The 22,162-nt window shown below is 34.4% G+C and overlaps 1 protein-coding gene across 9 annotated transcripts in view; it reads left to right on the top strand.

Moving 5' to 3' along the window:
• Window positions 1-22,162, top strand: part of Dmd (dystrophin) — a 2,040,854-nt gene that overhangs the window by 698,935 nt on the left and 1,319,757 nt on the right. For all 9 annotated transcript variants that reach the window (XM_070040660.1, XM_070040663.1, XM_070040664.1 and 6 more), the window contains one exon: window positions 15,853-15,940. In XM_070040660.1, the coding sequence (XP_069896761.1) occupies window positions 15,853-15,940 (88 nt within the window). The remainder of the gene's footprint in view (window positions 1-15,852; window positions 15,941-22,162) is intronic.

The following is a 22,162-nucleotide window of genomic DNA, read 5'->3' on the forward strand; positions in this document are numbered from 1 at the left end:
TCTGTTTGCCATTCTATTTTAAATCTTAAAACAGCTTTGGTCAAATAGTAAAATTGAGTCCCAGCAGCTTAGAAACATAAATTCAAAAATTTCTGTTATCTTATGGTTACCTAGAAACAATTTACATTTAATCAATAGTGTCAACACAACAGACTGAAAGTGCTAAAAACTGTACAACATTGTATACATGGTTTTCTGATACCTATGAGTCACCTTTATCAACTTGAACTCACATTTTCTGGAATAACAGCATCATCCTTAATTGCCTACTAAAATAGGACATGAAATGATTTAGTGAGGCATTTCTTTCTTGCTAAATATAATGTATATGTATTAAAATCCTTGTGAGAAATGCATAGTAATGATGATGGATAAGCAGTTCAGGTGTACATTAATTTTCTTAACTTCCCATCTGTCAGTTTATGTAAGTTATTTTGAACTCATGGGAGGCCCATCTCATGAACTGGAGTGGTATTAATTCATCTTTAGGTCTCCATTAAGAATGCCTAATGACTAAATGTTACCAACTCTTTTCTTCTTCACTTGATTTCTTTATTTTTGTCTTTAGAGTATTTATCGCCAGTAATAATATTGGTAGACCATTGATAAGTTCAGTTTCTTCTATTTTCAAATATGAAACTTTTAAACTCAAACACATTTTTTTCTTTCTCTGTTGACCATATGGTTTTATTCATATACTGAACAAAATATACTAGCTTAAAGGTACAACTCTAGGGGAAATTTCTATTCAAAGTATGGTCGCTAGACAACAAATACTGACATTATGTGGGAGCTTGTTTGAGATGAAAACTTTCAGACCGAGTGAACTGGAGTCTATATCTGAACAAGATCCACATATTATTTGTATACATATAGAGATTTGATTATCACAATTTTAAGACATAGTTTTGGGTTGTCACCAAAACTCTTAACTGGTTCATCTTGTGTTCTATACAGGTCATCAATAGCTTACAATTACTTAGCTGAATTAACAGATCCTAGTTACTCAATTTTTTGAAAATAGCATGTGCTAATGTAAAGTAGTAATAACAACAAAAACTTAACCTGTTCTACCTATTGATGTAATAAGCTGACAGAATCAGGAACTGTACAAAGTTCTATTGAAGTCTTCTTATCAAGCTATTAGGATCGACAGGTTGGACTTTTCTGGGATCTATGCTTGTTTATGTATATATCAATTCAACTTTCTTTTTTTGGTGATAAAGGTGTTTGAACTTGGTGCCTCTCATATGTATAAGGCAGATTATTTACTACCTGAGTCACACGTTTTCCTCTGGTTAGTTTTAGATTTTTTGGGCTTGGGTTTTGTCCCTGTGCTCTTTAGCTCAAGGCGAGCACGCTACCACTTGAGCCACAGCACCACTTCTGGTTTGCTGGTGGTTAATTGGAGGTAAGAGTCTCACAGTCATTCCTGACAGGGCTGGCTTTGAAGCACAATCCTCAGATTTCAGCCTCCTGAGTAGCTAGGATTACAGACATGAGCCACTGGTGCCCGGATAATATTAGTTTATATATATATATATATATATATATATATATATATGTATGTATATGTATATATACATGGTAAAAAATGTTGTACAGAGGGTTACATTTACATGAATTATGGTAGGGAGTACATTTTGTAGCAAACATTGTTACCTCCGCCTTTGTTTTTCCCCTTCCATCACTTCCCTCCCCACCTCCCCAAATCCTCCTGCCTCCCCACCCCAACATTGTAAAGTTCGTTTTCAACATAGTGTCCTGTACATCTCATTGTCACAATGAGTCAGCCTGCATCCCCATTTAAGCATTCCCCAATATCCCTTCTGCTCCCCAAATTGTAAAAATGTATATTCAAGGTGCAGAACACTGGCATCAAATCCAGTGAGAACAGGGGTATTACTATGGGTGAAAAACATAAAAAAGAAACAAAAGAATCACATAGTGCATTGTAAGTACATTAAAAACACTAGGCAGAAAGAAAAAAAAACACTTGTATCCCTGTCTTGGGGTATATTTTGCTTAACATTATCTCATGCAGTCATATGTACATAGCCTTTGACCTTCTCTGCTTGTCCTAGACATGTACTAGTCATTGCAAACAAGGGAAACCATGGGACCTACATTTCTTTGGGCCTGGCTTACTTCACTTAATATATTTTTTCCAAGTCTTTCCATTTCCTAACAAATGAGGCAATGCCATTCTTTCTTATGGAGGCATAGAACTCCATTATATATATAGCACTTTTCCTTGATCCATTCATCTACTGAGGGGCATCTGGGTTGGTATGACCTTGTTGGTGATCATTTGGGTAAATGCCCAAAAGTAGGATTGCTGGATCCTAGGGGAGCTCTATGTGGAGTCTTTTGAGGAAGCTCCATACTGCTTTCCAGAGTAGTAGAACAAGTTTACACTCCCACCACAATGCAGTAGGGTTCCCTTTTGGCCACATCCCCTCCAGCATCTGTTGTTACTATATTTCTTGATTATAGCCATTCTAACTGGGGTGAGGTGGAATCTCAAGGTTGCTTTGATTTGTATTTCTTTTATGGCTAGAGAAGTTAAGCATTTCTTCATGTGTCTATTGGCCATTCTTATTTCCTCCTCAGAGAAGTCTCTCTTTAAGTCTTTAGCCCGTTTATTAATCGGGAAGTTTTTTTTTTCAGGATTTGTTGTTGGGGGATTTAGCTTTTTGGGTTCTAAGTATATTTTAGATATGAGACCCTGGTCTGTTATATGGCAAGTGAAGATCTTCTCCCAATCCGTGGGCTTTTTGTTGATCTTGCTAGCTATGTCAGTTACTTGAGCTGATGGGAAACTTTGGCAAAGTAGCAGGGTATAAAATTAACCCTCAGAAATCAATGGCTTTCTTGTACGGTAATAATGAAAGAGAAGAGTGCGGCTGAAATTAAGAAGGCAACCCCTTTTGTAATAGTCCCACAAAAAATAAAATACTTAGGAATTAACTTAACAAGGAGGTGAAGGACCTGTATGACGAAAACTTTAAAAACCTGAAAAGGAAATTAAAGCAGAACTAAGCAAGTAGAAAAATGTCCCATGCTCCTGGATTGGGAGGATTAACATCGTGAAAATGGCAGTACTGCCAAAGGCTATCTACAAATTCAATGTGATACCTATCAATATCCCCACCTCATTCTTCAATGAAATAGAAGAAGCAATCAAAAAATTCATATGGAACATATGTAAAAAGAACAGCGCTGGAGGAATATCAATTCCAAATTTCAAGCTCTGCTACAAAGCGGTAGTAATCAAAACAGCTTGGTACTAGCACAAGAACAGACCTGAGGACCAGTGGAATAGGACTGAAGACCCAGAAATGAACCCACAGACCTATACCCACCTAATCTTTCACAAGGGAGCTAAAGAAATAGAATGGAAGAAAGACAGCCTCTTCAGTAAATGGTGATGGCAAAATGGGTTAATCACTTGTAGAAAATTAAAGCTAGATCCATATCTATCACCCTGCACCAGAATCAACTCCAAATAGCTCAAAGACCTCAAAGTCAAAGCAGATTCCATGAAAACATTACAGGAAGGAATAGGAGAACCTCTGGGGCTCCTTGGAACAGGCCAGGATTTTAAGAGACCCAGAAGCACAACAAATCAAAGAAAGGTTGGACAAATGGTATTGCATAATTTTAGATTTTGTCCCATGCTTTTTGCCTGGCTCAGCCTTAGACCTCAATCCTTATATCTATGTCCCCAATTGAGCCTCCTTTTTTTTTTTTTTGGCCAAGGCTAGCTTCTCATTTTGACCTTCCCCTTATCTGTCTCCTGAGTTTCTGAAAATATAGGCACAAACCACCATGACTTGCCTCCAAATTAACTTTTTACAAGGGCCCCATGAGAAATTTTTAGGTCAGTTAATTGTTCCTTATCTCCCATTCTTCTACTTGAGGATATACTTGAGAAGATCAACAGAGGAAAACTGCATCTCCCAAATAGAAATTGTGAAAAAGTAGGTTGGTTAAAGCTTACGAAAGCATTGAACGGACCAGAATGAAAGGTTTACCATCCAAAGTACGGTACCCATGCTTATTTATTTGCTTTTGTAACTTAATCTTTGTGCTCTTCTGCACTCCTTTTCCCCTGCTTCACATATTATTTTTTGTTCCTTTCCATGATCTCTCACTGTGAACTCTGAAATCCTTTCAAGAGAAGTCCTATTCTATGTATACATTTTATTTGTACCTGGAAAACTGCTTTTATACTCTCAGGAACACTACTGTGACTAATGGCTCTTTATAGTCACTCTGTTAAACTTAATTTCTACACTTGCAAGGGTCAATTCTGAAGATACTACCTATCAAAAAATTTTCGTTTGCTCCAATTCAGACCTAGTGGCCATTAAGAGACTCTATTAATCTGTTTATACTCATGAAATTCTCCTTTCCCCAGGCTTATGGGATAGCAAGTATTTATCAGCTTATTGTAGCATTTTATTAATTGTATTATGTTATTTTTCCATTGAAGACTTTGCTAGGAGTTTCACAGTGTTCTCCAATGAAATAGTGCATTAGTCTAGCTTATCTCAAAATCTGTGTGGGATATCCTGATACCTTAAAAATCTGTTTCCCTTATATCATGACATTTCCATGCTACTCTATTTCTTTTCTTTTTTGCGGGGGGGGGGGGGGGGGGTGTCCGGTCGTGGGGCCTGAACTCTGGGCCTGAGCGCTGTCCCTCAGCTCTTCAGCTCAAAGCTAGCACTCTACCACTTGAGCCACAGTGCCACTTCCGGCTTTTTTCTTTTTTTCTTATGTGGTGCTGAGGAATCGAACCCAGGGCCTCATGCACACAAGGCAAGCGCTCTACCACTGAGCCACCTTCCCAGCCCCACTACTCTATTTCTTAAATAACATACTTTAACAGAGGCATGAGTACTCCTTTGTAAGTATCTTAATCATCTCTAGCAAATCTTTTCCTTTTATCTAAATTATTTCAGGATTCTGTGGGCTTCCAAAACTTTTTTCCCAAAATTCTCAGTCAATACCTTTGGCTTCTACTTGAGCTAAAGTATTATTTTTCAAATATCTGTCTGTATGTCTGTATGTCTGTCTGTCTATCTAGCTATCTAGCTTCATTTAGCTTCATAGACTCTTACCTTCTAGCTGACTCGATGGAAGATACTATGCTTTACCTACTCAAGCTTAATACATCTGTGTGCTGTCAGTATCAACACTATGAACCAAGATATTCACTTCATATAACTGTTTATCTATACCTTCAATCTATTCCTATTTTCTGAGTCTGTATTATCACCATTAAATTGACTACTTTTACATTTTAGAGAAAAATATTACAAAAATCAAACCTGCACATATTTTTGTTTCTTATCATACTCAAGTTTTAGGACTACATTTCACTAGCCAGTTTACATTCCATGTGATTCTCAATTCCCTTGTGTTATCGGATATATACTCTGAGGCACTTATTAGCCTTGTTACTTTTTTGACCATTAAAGAAATCATTTTACTTTAGTACTGTTAATTTCCATAGTCTTCTTTTTTATTTTCTGGATATGTTTTTTCCCCATTCAAATAACATCTTACTTGTAACTACCCCCATACTTATATCTTAGGCTCATAACTTTTCCTTAAAACACAGTCCAGTGTATCTAACTGGATATATTCAACCTGTAATAAAACAGAATGTGGTTTTATTGTTTTATAGTTTTTGGGGGGTATTCAGTATTGAAAATGAATTAAAAATTAATTTGATAAGCCTATCAGTTGCCTATGGCACATGCCTGTAATCCTTGCTAGTCAGGAAGCTGAGATTTCAGGATGGTGGTTCCAGGCCAGAGCAAATAGGAAAGTCCTTGAGACTTTTATCTTCAGTTAATCACAAAAAAAGACAGAAGTGGAGTTGTGGTATACTACTATCCTTAAGCAGAAAAGCTCAGGAATAGCACCAAGGCCCTAAGTTCAAGCCCCAAGACAGGAACATTTTTCTAAAATCCTAATATACAATTTTCATTGAAAAACCTCATTTTCATCCTACTTCACATTTATTATTACTCTTTTCTTTCACCCTTTCAGCAGACTGAACTGAAAATATAACAGCTAAGTAGGTCATTTAGATTTTCCTCTTTTCTCTCTTAATAGCTCTTGAAAATTTCAAAATTCACTCTATTCATTTCTCAGGACCTTGATTAACGCTAATGTCATTGTTTGTGTCTGCTTAAGATGATAATCTCCTAACTGGTCTACTCAGCTTTTATAATTGTATTTCTGTGTATGTGTCCACATCACCTCTGCCAAAGTGAACTTATTAAAACCTAAGTATGGTCCTGTTATATTTCTGTTTATAGTGTTTTGAGAGAGAACAAAAAGCCGTAGGAAATGATGGCTCAGCCCCTCATGTAGGCGTATGAATTCCTAGATGCTGCCCCATTACTTTCAGTTACTTTTACTGTTCTTCCATTGAATAAGAACAGTTTCTAGGGATGCCAATACTAGATGAGACCACTCCATAAACTACCACTGTATAATCATTTCCAAATACAGACAAGAATTTGCAAGCCACTCAAAATGACAAAATATCCCCCATCTTCACTAATAGGACAGATTATTCTTAACAATCATAGTTTTAAGCCATTATACATTCTTCCTACTTTCTAGATAAATTATGAAACAACCAGTTGTAGAACAACCCTCAGTTCTTTATGACACCTGTGGAAAACACAACCCTGCTTCCATGAGCCCCACATCACCTAAGTCAAGATCAATGAAGAACTTTTTTGTTCCCCTGTACTGGGGCTTGGTCAGGGCCTTGTGGTCTTGCCTGGCTTTGGTACTCATAGCTTCCACTTGAAATTCCCCTTTAGCTCTTGTTCCTTAATGGTTAGCTGGAGAGAGGTGCTTCTCAGATTCTCTGCTTCTAACTATTATCTTCAGATCTCAGTCTCCTAAAAAGCTGTATTTGTAGCTCCAAGCCACTGGTACTAGGTGTAAAAATCACTTTCTAACATGCTCTTAGACCCTCACACTCAGTTCTTTGTCACATGCCCTCTTTTTACTACGAGACAATCTGTTTATTTATTTATTTTTTTAAGTTTCCAGTATATGTTTGCTGGTCTCTGGCTGAAAGGTAATGATTGACAAGGTCACCGTCTCCCTATTGCTCTCATGAAGCCTGCAATGATCTGATTTCCTGTTTTCTTCCCCAAACTGATTTCTAGTGACCATTTCATTGACATGATTATTGGGTTTCTTGAAATCAGGGGCTGAAATTTAAGTGGTTTTGTTGATAGTGTTTAGTTTTTAAATGTAGCATAGTTTCTGGTACATATCCCAAACATATTTGAATATAGGAAGAAATATTTTTTGACAGTCCATAGTCACATTTAGAGAAAAGCCCTGTTAATAATTTGAAGGACAAAACTTCTGAATAAACGTTTGGGTGAGTAAATTTCTTTCTATCACAGGGTAAAGCTTCATTACAGGATGTTAAGTGAATTGAAAATTAATTGCTTTGTTAGGACCATAGGGAATCTAGAATTTACTTTCATATTATGAGACAATATCATGAAAGGACAAAGCTTTTAAGAGATGCCACTCTAGGAGAAAGCAAGCTCACAAAGGATTTTTTATCATCTTATTGAAGAATTAGTAAACTTCTATTTTTTGTATAATTCATTTCTTTTACTATTATCGTTTTCAATTTATATTGCCCTTTATTTTATACCTTAAGTTACATATTTTAGGACTCATAATTTCTTTATGATCTCTGATATACTTTATGAGCCCATGTTTTATTTTATAGTGCAAAGATTATTTATGAAAAAATTCTTCCTGATACCTCTTTGAAAGTATATAGCCTTTATGTGAAATTGACTGTAAATATTTTAGAATATGATCAATAACTTCTAAACCTATGTCATATATATTGAATAGCATATCTGATACCTTTATGTAAGTAAAATATTAAAACTTGTGTTTTATGTGAATAATTTTAATGTTGACATAGTTATATATATATACACACACACACACACACACACACACACACACACACACACACACACACACATACACAGTTATACATGGTAAGCAGAGATACATAGAGAAGCCAACAAACACAGAGAAGCTGAAATTCTTTCCTAAGTAAACAGGATTCAATAATGGTAATATCAAGGGTTGATATGTTTCAATAAATTTATTGACTTCAAGGAGCTAGTTGCACTATTCAGACTTAATGTTTCTGAAGCATTGTACTTGGCAAAGAAAATAGAAACATTGATAAAAAGCTGTATGGTTATAAGGATTAAAAACTGACTATAGATATTAATAGCAATAATAAAATTTGCATATAAAATGGATGAAGAGTAATCAGATGATGTGTTGATGGATACATAGAACATTCTATTCTTTTATTTTTATTTATTTATTTTGTCAGTTGTGGGGCTTTGGGGCCTGGGCTGTCCCCGAGCTCTTCAGCCCAAGGCTAATGCCCTACCACTTTGAGCCACAGTGCCACTTCTAATTTTCTGGTGGTTAATTAGAGATAAGAATCTCACAGACTTTCTTGCCTGGGCTGACTTTGAAACATTATATATACATATATGATATATATGTATATGTATGATATATATATGCATCCATATATACATGTGTGTATGTAAGGAGACAGAAATAGAGTGGAATTAAAAAATCACAGACATTGTTGTTTTTAATGTACTATGTGATTTTTTTGTTTCTTTTGTACGTTCTTCCCCCATGGTATAACCCCTGTTTTTCCTGTATTTGATTCCAGTGTCCTGCATCTTTTATATACATTTTTCTAAATTGGGGCGGGGAAGAGAAATAACAAAATGCTGAAACAAGGATACAGGTTGACCCATGGTAACAATGAGATGTACATGACACAGTGTTGAAAACAAATTTACAATTTGCAGGGCGTGGGGAGGGAAGTGTTGTGGATGTAGGGAGGGAAGGTATGGTAGGAGAAAAACAAAGGAGGGGTAACAATGCTTGATAGGAAGTGTACTTATTATCTCACTCCTGTAACTGTTACTCTTTTGTACAGTATTTTTAAAATAAAAAATATTTTAATAAATTTTTTATTGTGAAAATACTATACAGAGGGGTTATAATCACATGAGCAAGGTAAGGAGTACATTTCTTATCAAGCATTGTAGCCTCCTCCTTTGTTTTTCTCCTACCATCCCTTTGTTCCCACTCCACAACTACATCCCCCCAACCCCCCACCTAAATTGTAAAGTTCGTTTTTTGACATAGCGTCTTGTACATTTCATTGTTGCAATGGGTCAATCTGTATCCTTATTTAAACAATTTGTTTTTTCCCTTCTGCTCCCCAAATTATACCAACATCAAATACAGTGAAAACGGGGGTTATACCGTGGAGGAGGGACATACAAAGCAACAAAGAAATTAAAATAAAAATATTAAGTAAAGATCATAGCCATGAAAGATCAAAGAAAAGATTTATTATGTCTCAATTAATTATATATGGTACTCTTGTTTTCCATTTTGCTAATTGTTCATTATAATGATCAGGATATAAGCTAGAGAATAGGATGATATGTCTAGATCTTAATCTAGTATGTAGTTTGTAAAAGAGTCCTATTTAATACAGCCTTACTTTACTTAGCTTCCACAATCATTCCCATGACCAGCTTTTGTAACTGCCCTATATATAATTATCTGAGTTTGTTATGGACTTAAACTTTACATCAAACTCCTGGATCAGGAAAGGAAACCAAATATTATATATGGAAATATTATACTATCATAGATCATGGAATCATTATGTATTGACTATGTAGTAAGCATGCTTTTAGACACTCGAAATAGTGTGAAGAAGGAAATACATTAAGATATTTGATATTATATCTTTTACTTTCCAGTAGGTAAGATTTTAATACATAAAACATAACGGATGTTAATGATAGATTGTAAGGAGGAAAAAAGGAGGAATGAGTAGTAACCAGTAAATACATGTGTGTATAACCTTTGTGATAATGTGCTACTGAATTCAAAATAAGAAATTCACCTGAGGATGGAAAATTTCAGACATAGAGGAAGCGTAGGTACATAGCCCCATATCAGGAATATGTCTATCATGTCAAGAAATAAGAAAGTAAATGGCTGAAAAAGAATAACCAAGGTGTGTACGAGTTTTCAGAAGGAGTAGGGAGGTTAAAATCAGGCCATGGTTTTAGCAGGTACTTGGGTAAAAGGAATTTAGCTGAAACACCGGTTGTGACTTATTCTCTCTGCTACCTTCAGAACATACCATCAGAGCACAAAAATATATGTGTGTATCTATGTCCATATACATATATATTCACATGTATATCTATAGAGATATATAGATATATGCTTTATGTGGATATAAGGATGGAATCCAGAACTTTGTGCATGCTAGATAAGTGTACTACCAATGAGCAATATCCACAGCCCTTAGTATACTTTTGAATATTGACAGCCCACAAAGATTATGAGATACTTGGACTAATAGTGAACATAATAATAGCATCTCTTGAGATGTTTGAGATTGGAGAAGATGGGAATATTTTTAGTTATTAGCAGAGCTGAGAACCAAACCCAGGGCCGAACTCCTAGAATGCAATTATTCTACAATTGAACTACTTCCCCAGCCCAATAGTATTTTCTGAGTGACTGTGGGCTTTGTAAGCAAGAGAGGGTTCAAGAAGGATTCTGATTTCTTGAAGAAGTTATTTTGGGGTTTAGACCTGAACAAATAGAAGTATAGATCGAGTCCTGGGATACTTCAAACTTAAAGCTCAGGGAGATGATTAGGAACCAACATAGGAGATTAAGGGGAAAGACATGTATCAAAGTCAGAGGAAGTTTTGTGTGTAAATAGTCAAGACAGCCATATTAAGAAATGCTTCTAAGAAAAAAAAAGTTCTTGGAGTCAACTTTTGTTGAGTAAATTGAGAACTGGGAGCCATTGAATATACTAATCTGGAAGCCAGTGGTAACATGACTAATTGAAAGTTTGGTGGAACTGGAAAAAAAAACCATGAGGGCTAGCTTATTCTGTTTCTGTTTTTATTTTCTTTTGGTTTTGGTAATATCCAATTTTATTGTAATATAAAATTGTGGAATATAATATTCCTCCTTTGTTTACATACGTCTCCTAGAAAGTTCCTTTCTAGCAATGTCTTTCTCTTCATACTTTTTTTGATGTAGATTTATACTTTTTTGTATGTTTATGCACATTTATATGAGAAACTGGATAAGACAGAGACATTAGGAACCATTGATCCAAAGTATTTTAAAACCAAAGTCCATATACAACATTTTAGGATTAATATATGAATGGACAGATCTCAAGAGAAAGCATTTTTAATGATTTTAAGTCAACTTTCTTAAACTGATTTAAAATACAGTTATCTGCATATTTTCTCCCATTTCTAGAAGCAAGGTACTCTACTCCACATTTTTATAACTTAAAAAATTATCTTTAAAAATATCACATGGTACATTATAAATATGTTAGAAACAATAGCAATAAAGAAAAAAAGATGTTTGTGTCCCTATCTTGGGGTTCATTTTCTTATCGTCTTATATGGTCATATAAAGACTTGGTTTTTCTTGCTTGTTCTACACATGTACTAGTTATTGCAAATAAGGGAAACCATGGGACCTATGTTTCTTTGGACCTGGCTTACTTGACTTAATATATTTTGTTTCCAAGTCTTTACATTTCCTAACAAATGAGGCAATTTCATTCTTTCTGATGGAGGCATAGAATTCCATTGTGTGTGTGTGTGTGTGTGTGTGTGTGTGTGTGTGTGTGTGTGTGTGTGTGTGTGTGTGTGTGTGTGTGGTATATATGTATGTATGTATATATATATATATACATACATACATATATACCACATTTTCTTGATCCATTCATCTACTGAGGGGCATCTGGGTTGGTTCATATCTTAGCTATGATAAATAATGCTGTGATAAACATAGTTATGCTGGTAACCTTAGCATGGTCTTGTTTGCGATCGTTTGGGTAAATGCCCAAAAGTAGGATTGCTTGGTCATAGGGTAGCTCTAGGTGGAGCTTTGTATGTTCCTCGCCCACGGTATAACCCCTGTTTTCACTGTATTTGATGTCAGTGCTCTGCATCTTGTATATATACTTCTCTAATTCGATTAGGGGAAAGGAGAAAACAAAGTGCTTAAATAAGGATACAGGATGACCCATTGGAACGATGAGATGTACAAAATACGATGTTGAAAACGAACTTTACAACTTCGGCGGTGGGGGAGGGGTAGTTGTGAAGGTGGGAGGGAAGAGATGATAGGGGGAAAACAAAGGAGGAGGCAACAATGCTCAATAGGAAATGTCCTCATTACCTTGCTCATGTAACTGTAACCCCTCTGTACAGCAATTTTACAATTAAAAAAATGTAAAAAGTTTAAGTTGTTGTACAAAGGGATTTCAATTCAATATGTTGGTTTAGTGTACAATGCATGTTGATCAATGCCATCCCTTTCATTACTCTACTTTTGTGTCAACCTATTTTCTTCTTTTAAACATTATTGAGATTACATCTAATTAGAATGATGACATATTCTAGGTTTTATGATATATTAGTTTATGTCATGCCATTATCTCTATATTAATAATTCCTATCTCCCCTACTTACTAGAAACATTGTTTTACCTTATATGGTAAGTTATATGAAAATCCTTTCTTAGCTTCCTCAGAACCTTTGGATGGTAGGGATCTTTATTGTTATTTTACATAAAAACCTTTGAGGCTAAGAAAGTTTGAATGATTTACTGAGGTCAAAAATGTAAGACCCAGTAAGAAGGACTCAAACTAGTTGACCAAAGACAGAACCACTTCTCTCAATGATCTTCTTGCTCATCTTTTGCTACTTTAATTTTAGTACTTTAATCAACCATCTGTAACTGTCTAAAACTTAGTATTCTCTGGACCCTTCATTGCCTGTTCATTTCAAGGTCTATTTATGCTCAAAATCCTCTTCCTTTTCCAATAATCTGTTTTAGTGTGATGCAATCTTACAGAATATAGATGCCAAATGAAAGTTGACAAATATTAAAAATTTTATTGACAGATATTAATTGTTACATCCTAGGCCTTTGTCTCATTGTAAAATAAGTAGTCTGTGTATAGTATTCATATGGAAACTTTCAGATAGAAATCCACCAATGAACTGCCCCTGTATATTGTTCATCAACAAGCATTCTTTTTTTCCCCCTTGTACTGGGACTTGAACAGAGAATCTTGCACATTCTTGGTTGGCTTACTCATCTGTCACTCTGTTATTTGAGTCATGCCTCTACCTGGATTTTGCTGGTTATTTTGGAGATGAAAAATCACAGTTTTGCTCAGATCTCAGACACCAAAAGAGCTCAAATTAGAGACATTCAACTCCAGACATTCCTTCTGATATATTGCTGCCCATGATGACTTAACAATAGGTAAATATTTTGGTATCCCTGACTTTATCTACAATGAAAATTCACTTTTGCTTTGGGTTGTATTTTAATATTCTAATATAATACTTTTTCAATGAAATACTCTTTTAAAAAGTCCATGAGACTCTTATCTACAATCAACCAGTGGAGTTGTGGTTGGAGTGATAGAGTGCTAGCCTTCAACAAAAAATCTCATGGACAGTGCCCCAGTCGCTGAGTTTAAGCCCCAAGACTACACACACACACACACACACACACACACGCACACACACTCACACACACACACATACACACGCACACGCACACGCATGTGCACACACAAATATATGAGGGCTTGGACTGTGGCTTAGTGGTAGACTGCTTGCCTAGCATGCATGAAGCCTTGGGTTTGATTCCTTAGTACCACATACACAGAAAAAGCCAGTAGTTGTACTGTGGCTCAAGTGGTAGAGTTGCAGCCCCAGGATTGGCAAAAAAAAGACTACACACACACCACATACGCACACACACACACACAAACACACACACACACACACACACACACACACATTTGAAAGAGAACTCAATGTGAAAGCATCAGATTTGTGATTAATTTATTGATGCTGTTTTCTCTTGCACAAAATGGAATAACACAATGTTAGTTCATTCTGTCTCATAATTAATATGATATGTGTTTGAAATTCAGCTCATAAATTGTGATTTGTAGGTAATAAAAGAATTTGGTTTTAATATAGTTAGACTGATGTTTTTCTTATAAACCTGGTTTGCTTTTCTTACTGGTCAAACCAAGAGTACTGCTAATATTCCAGAGATTGTTGTTTTGTTGTTATGGTGGTTATTATTCTTATTATTTATATTAGAATAAGTGAAACAGTATGGTTAGCAAATTGAGATTTTAAAGCCCAATTATTACTCCTGAGATATGCAAATACGAGCTTGTTTCTCTGTTAGCATTACTAATTGATTATTTTATTAGATTCTTAGGAAAAGATTATGATTGGGACATTTGTTAATTTATATCCATTATTTATGAATGCCATATGGTGTTTTGATTCTTCTCCTAATGTAAGTTCATGTTAAAATAATCAAATTTTACTCTAGTCTAATAGAAGGCACTCTGATAAGTATAACTAAAACTTATAACTTAAAGAACAGCAGCTACCATAATTTGAGGTCATGGTTGTGGCTTCAGTATTGTTTCTTTGTCTCATCGTTTACTTTGCCTGATATAGCTTAAATAGGAACATGCAAAATCTTCCTTTCTCTTAGTATTTGCAAATATTACAGATTTACTTAAATATGTCAATTCCTTTTTGATATTCTCAGATCATATTACTAATAAAACTTTGTTTTAATGGACAACACCTGTAACTAAAAGAAATGTGTTTCTCAATCAGCTGCCAAGCAGGAAATTAACACCACAAAAGTTAAGGCATTGAGGGAATATGAATTTCAGAGCTTCATCTGGAATCTTACTCTTACCTAGATGCTATTTATGGCTGCTTTAATTCCATGGTCTCTAAAATTGAACCATTTTCCTTTGTCCACATGTTTGAGGAAACAAGTCATTGTTGTATCTGTGAACATGAAATTAGAGATAACTGGGAACTCTTCACCTTACTATATTATAGGCTTTCTTTTTCTGAGAGCAATTATGTTCTAGTCAAATAATTCATTTTATTATAATCATATATATTTTAATAAAGATACTTATACTAATATGTAGTTCTCCACTTTGGTTTAAAGATATTATTTCTATAGATCTTTTATTACCTTCACTCAGAAGTATAAAGTTTTTTAATTTAAATAATATTGTATTTGTTGTTCAAAAACTATTTCTGATTATAAAGAGTAGAAAAATAATTTAGAAAGCTCTGTATTTGGATTTGTTTTTCCTTGGAAGTAGGATTACTTTCATTATTTTAGTCCCCAGTATTAAAATATACTTTTCTGCTAAATTATTTATGCTCTTGTACTTTTTCTAATTTATATATTTCTGGATTTTCGGTTTTATTTCTGGCACTAAATAAATGTATGTTTGCATTAAGAAATATCATGGTACATCTTTAAAATATGAATTTTAATTATCAAATATTTTATCGTTCATTGTTATGATTTGCTTTTTCATTCCCTTTTGGTAGTGCTTCATTGTACTGTATCAGAAACTATTGTGTAAAAGAAGTTAAGAATATTAAATTAGCATGTGCTTTCATTACAATTTTAATGTTTCAGGTGTCATAATTGTTGACAATCAGATCTTCAGATCATATGATAAACTAATAGAGTGAAGTAGCATAAGAGTTGAGAGGGAAAACCAAAGTTATGATTAATGTAGAAATTCACAATGCTTGTATTGAAATACTCACCTTTGCTTTCATGTTGCAGGCCATAGAGCGAGAAAAAGCCGAGAAGTTCAGAAAACTGCAAGATGCCAGCAGATCAGCTCAGGCACTGGCAGAACAGATGGTGAATGGTAATTACATGGAGTTGATTTAGATAATCTTCTTAGGGATTTGATAAGCACATAGGTTCATATTTATCAGCTGAATTATGTCAGACAAGCACTTCTTGAATGCAAATTCAAATTAAGAGGGTTTGGATTTTTTTTATTATTCTTTCTTAATCCTATAGAAATTATCAGGGTAAATTTAATTTGAGTACATAGGTAGAAAATGGGTTGTGGTAGACTCTTTTATCATTCTGATCTAAAGAAATAAATTCACATGCAAATCGTGTTAGCAGTCATCTAAATTATGTAAGAAAACAAATTTTGTGTAAATAATTGGTAATGAAAACAATTATACAATGTAAGTAAAAAAAGAATCTGTCTTAAATAATTTTACTAATATATTTCAAAACAAATTAAATTGTGTGGAAGTACTTATCTTCCAATAATATATTTTCTATTTCTGATGTGGCTTCTTTCTATTTACAATTTTTTAAAAATGGTTTCTTTCATGTAACATTTATTTTCAAATTAATTTTTGCATGACATAAAAGCACAAATCTGTCATACTTTTTGCTCTTTTTCTTTAGTGGGATGGTACTGAAGTTTAAACTAAGGACATTGTGCTTGCATGTACTCTAGGGTCCTAGGGGCCATTTTCCTTTTTTTTTTTTTTCCAATAGATTCTTTCATTATGTCTCAGGCCAGCCTGGACTGTGATCCTCTTATTTATGCCTCCCAAGTATTTGGGATGGCATATGCAAGATTTTGTACCTTTCTATTGGTTGAGATTAGATCTCATAAATTTCATTTTATCCCATAGACTTCAAATTGCATTGTTTTTGAAATCTACCTTCCAAGTAGCAAAGATTATAGGTAAGAAGCAACCAGTCTCAGGTTTTTTTTTTGTTTTTTTGTTTCGGTCGGTCATGGGGCTTGAACTCTGGGCTTGGGTGCTATCCCTGCGCTCTTCAAATCAAGGCAAGTGCTCTGCTGCTTGAGCCACAACACCACTTCCAGTTTCCTGGTGATTAATTGGAGATAAGAGACTCTGGGACTTATCTTTTTTTCTTTGTTTTTTTATTGTGAAAATACTGTATGGGGGGGGTTACAATTACATGGGCAAGATAATGAGTACATTTCTCATCATCCCCCCTCCTCAGCCCTCCCCACCCCAGCCAAAGTTTTAATGCTCGTTTTTGACATAACGACTTGTACATCTCATTGTTGCAATGGGTCCACCTGTATGTCTATTTAAACAGTTTGTTTTTTCCCTTCCCCTCTACAAATTATACCAACATCAAATACTGTGAAAGCAGGGGTTATACCGTGGGGGAGGGACATACAAAGCAACAAAGAAATCATCTTATAAATGTGGTAGAAACAATCACATGAAAGAAAAAAAACATTTGAATACTTATCTTGGGGTTCATTTCACCTAAGATCAACTTATCTGACCTTTTCTGCTTGTCTCAGACATATATTACTTATTGCAAATAAGGGAAACCATGGGACCTATGTTTCTTTGGACCTGGCTTACTTCACTCAATATAATTTTTTCCAAGTCTTTCCATTTCCTAACAAATGGGGCAATGCCATTCTTTCTGATGGAGGCATAGAATTCCATTGTGTATATATACCACATTTTCTTGATCCATTCATCTACTGAGGGGCAACTGGGTTGGTTCCATATCTTAGCTATGGTAAATAATGCTGCAATTAATATAGTTGTGCTGGTAGCTTTAGTATGGTCTTGTTTGTGATCATTTGGGTAAATGCCCAAAAGTGGGATTGCTGGGTCATATGGGAGCTCTATTTGAACCCTTTTGAGGTACCTCCATACTACTTTCCAAAGTGGTTGAACAAATTTATACTCCCACCAACAATGCAGTAAGGTTCCCTTCTGTCCACATTCCCTCCAGCATCAGTTGTTATTAGAATTCTTGATTATAGCCATTCTAACTGGGGTAAGGTGGTATCTCAATGCTCTTTTGATTTGCATTTCTTTTATGGCTAGGGAGATTGAGCATTTCTTCATGTGTCTATTGGCCATCCTTCTTTCCTCTTCAGAGAAGTTTCTCTTCAAGTCTTTAGCCCACTTATTTATTGGGCAGTTGTTTCTTTGAGGATTTGTTGTTGGAGGATTTAATTTTTTGAGTTCCAGGTATATTTTAGATATGAGACCCTTGTCCGTTGTATGGCTAGTGAAGATCTCCTAATCCATGGGCTTTCTATTGATCTTGCTAGCTATGTCCTTTGCCATGCAGAAACTCTGCAATTTCATGCAATCCCATTTGTCCAACCTTTCTTTGATTTGTTGTGTTTCTGGGTCTCTATTAAGAAAATTTCTGCCTGTGCTAAGGAGACCTAGAGTTTCTCCTATTCCATCCTGTAATGTTTTCAGAGTGTCTGCTTTGACTCCTAGGTCTTTGATCTCATGGACTTTTCTGCCTGGGCTGGCTTTGAACCATGATCCTCAGATCTCAGCCTCCTCAGTAGCTAGGATTACAGGCGTGAGCCACTGGCACCCGGCCCAGTCTCAGTTTTAAGAATTAAAATTATTTTTCTAATATATTAAAAGGCAATGTATACAAACCATTACTAAGATACAATATGAACAAATTTCTTTAAAATTATTATTGTTATCCTATAGCATTTGTTTTCTCATAAAAGTATTTTTTAAATAAAGTTTAGAGATGATACCATTTCTAAACAAGATATCTGTTTACATTTTGTAAAAGTTAGGTTAGTACATGTTAGCACTTTTCCAGTAGGACTTCATTCTGTAGCATAAGTTCTGCATATAATTTATTTTTGTCTTAATTTCTTTTTTTTTAATTTTAATTTTAATTTTTTGTGAACATACTGTACAGAGGGGTTACAGTTACATGGGCAAGATAATGAGTACATTTCCTATCAAGCATTGCAGCCTCCTCCTTTGTTTACCCTTCACATCCCTTCCCAGCCCTCCCCTCGCCCCCCAACCCAATCTCCCCCGCCCCAACACCAAAGTTGTAAAGTTCGTTTTCGACATGACAACTTGTACTTCTCATAGTTGCAACGGGTCCACCTGTATCCTTAAACGACTTGTTTTTCCCCATCTCCTCCACAAATTATACCGACATCAAATATAGTGAAAGCAGGGGTTATACTGTGGGAGAGGGACATACAAAGCAACAAAGAAATAATCTTATAAATGCGTTAGAAACAAATGCATGGAAGAAAAAAAACATTTAAATACATATCTAAGGGTTCATTTTCCTAACATCACATTATCTGACCTTTTCTGCTTGTTTTGTCTTAATTTCTATGTTGGCATTAAAAAGTTCAATGATCTTTATAAGAAATCAATTTTTCTTTTTCTAATGAGACTTCTGACCATGTTTAATTCAAAATAAAAACAAGCAAATGTGACAGCTTAGAATTGGGTTTGTATGCTAATGAATATGTAGATGGTGAAAATTATTACAGTTTGCTGTGCCATTCTATGTTGCTGTGTGGTCTGACTGATGAGTATAATAGCAAAATTATGTTAACTAAAATTAGGTGACCTAAAATGGCCTTTTCAGTTGTTAAATCATTTCCCTCTAGAAATCATATTATCATTCTTTTTCATTCCAATAAGCTGATATGTAATCTATATTTAAAAAAAATCTGATTTTGTAATTAAATATCAAGCACCTCACTTCATCTGATGTCTGTATAAACCCAATTATTTGAAGGGCATTTTAACATTTTATAAAGTAGGAAAGGTCTTTTTTATTTAATTTTTTTTGGTTTGTGAAACTACACACAGGATTTAAATGAGTATGTCACTAGTGACAATAGTTATTTTTCTAAACTATTGTCCTCTTTGATTTTTACAAACATGAAGAAAAATCAAGGCATATAAGTAGGTCCTTAATAAATAATAATTGAATGATTGTTTCACAAAGTACAGTAATTTAAATAATAACATTGATAATTTTGGTGAGAACATCTCTGAAGGAAAATAATAATGGGTAGACAGCAATGAGAAATGAAGTTTGGGAGTGTGATTTGAGATATTTGTCTTTGATTAACTGTATTCATCAAAGTTAACATGATTTATCTGTTCTGCTAGTGAAGATTTGGTTATTGATACAGGCTTAGACTCAAGCTTGGACTGAAACTAAGATTAAGTTTTCTAAATAACATAGATATACTGCTCCCCTCTTAAAACAATTTGAAGAATTAATAAAATATACTCAAATATTATAACTTCTCTTTTTTGGTTCTTTAAAAAATATTTAAAATATTTTAATATTTCTACTATTTAATATATCAAATAACAGGATATATAAAATTTATTTTATAAAATTATGGTAGTTAACTACCAAGGTACCTGTCCAGGGATATTTTAGAGTGACACCAAACTAATTTATAATAGCTTCTCTTCCACAGAGCAAAGAATTATACTATAGTGTCATGGCTCAGGAAGCTGAATACACGTTAAATTTTCAGGAAACCAGAAATCCCTAAGTATAAATAATAAGCTACCAACATTGAGTAAGTGTAGACTACTTATAGAGTATTAACTAAAAAAAAATCATGTTTGCCATCTTGGCATGAGATTGGGGTATAATTTTTGTTTTCTTTTAATATTTTTGTTTCTTTCTGAACTTTTCTTTCTTTCTGAGCTTTATCTTCCAATTAGTATTAAAATTAACTTATTCTTGCTGTGTGAATTTCAATTGGTTAACTGTGGAAAGGACTTAGAATGAGAGTGTTGCATAGTTAGAGGGTACTTCTTAGAGATAAAATCAGGGTTATGTACAAAGACACTATGTTGAAAATGAACTTTATAGCTTTGGGGGGAGGGAGAAGTTGGGGAGGTGGAAAGGGAAGGGATGGTAGGGTAAAAACAAAGGAGGGGATAACAATCTTGATAGGAAATGGACTCATTACCTTACTCATGCAAATATAACCCCTTTGTACAGTATCTTTTTGTAATTTTTTTATTGTGAAAATATCGTTCAGAGGGGTTACAATTACATGGGCAAGATAATTATACATTTCTTATCAAGCATTACTGTCTCCTCCTTTGTTTCCCTTTCCCATCCCTTCCCATCTCCTACCCCCCTACCCCCGGCCAAAGTTGTATAGTTCATTTTTCCACATAAAGACTTGTAAGTTGATGTTAGGTGAAATGAAGCCCAAGATAAGTATTCAAATGTTTTTTCTTTCATGTACAGTATCTTTACAATAAAATATATATTAAAAATTCAGGGTTATATTGTTGGGAAATAACCATCACATTCTTCAAGTTAAGAAATTGTTAATTTCCTAGAATGTTAATGAGGATAATTTGGAGACTATATCTTGTATCCAGTTAAACAATTATGTCATTTTTAGCTATCATACTGAAAACAAGTTTCCAAGTTTTTTCTTTCCTCTGAAAAGAAGCTGGAATATAAACTTTCTTATGGTTTTGGTTTGTATTCCTTTATTTAAATGTAAAGGGGTATGAAATTGTATTTAGATCAGATATTATTATATATAAGGAATGATCTTACTAACATCAGTAATACAGATAACTCATAAATACTGGATATTTTGTAAAATTTTTGTGATGAAGTGATTTTTTAAGTGCTTGCTAGGCAAATGCTCTACTATTTACCTCATACATCCAGCCATTCATGCTGTACTTATTTTTTCTGATAGGGGTTTCACATTTTGGCTTGAGATTTGCTTCAGACCATGGTGATATTCTTATCTATGCCTCTCACATAGCCGGGATTACCGATGGATGCCATGACTCTTGGCATACTTGTTAAAATGTGGGTCTCACTAACATTTTTGCTGAACTGCCTTTAAACCATATCCTCCCAAGCTGGACCTCCTACTTTGTTAGGATTTTCAGAATAAGTCCCTGAACCTATTATTGAAAAGGATTTTACAGTTTACTTCAAGGCAAAACTTGTTTAGTACATATATTAAATAATGGAATCAAATGTAATATACATTTTATATGGAAACATCTTTGTATTTTATATATTTAAGTAATCTACACTTCATTGTATACACAATCAACATTTCATCTTTGCTTTGCTTCCTGTTTCTAATTCTCAGAATTTGATTTCTAGTTCCCCTTTCTTTCTACATGACACATTTATAATGCTATAGACCATACATAGTTCACATACAATAAATGTTAATTACAGATATTTTTCTTGGTTAACTCCATAAAGAATTATTGGCTGTTGCTGGCTCAAACCTGTAATTCTACAT

Source organism: Dipodomys merriami, unplaced genomic scaffold, assembly GCF_024711535.1.
Source record: "Dipodomys merriami isolate MVZ:Mamm:240054 unplaced genomic scaffold, mDipMer1.0.p SCAF_3, whole genome shotgun sequence".
In the NCBI taxonomy this organism is placed as follows: Eukaryota; Metazoa; Chordata; class Mammalia; order Rodentia; family Heteromyidae; genus Dipodomys; species Dipodomys merriami.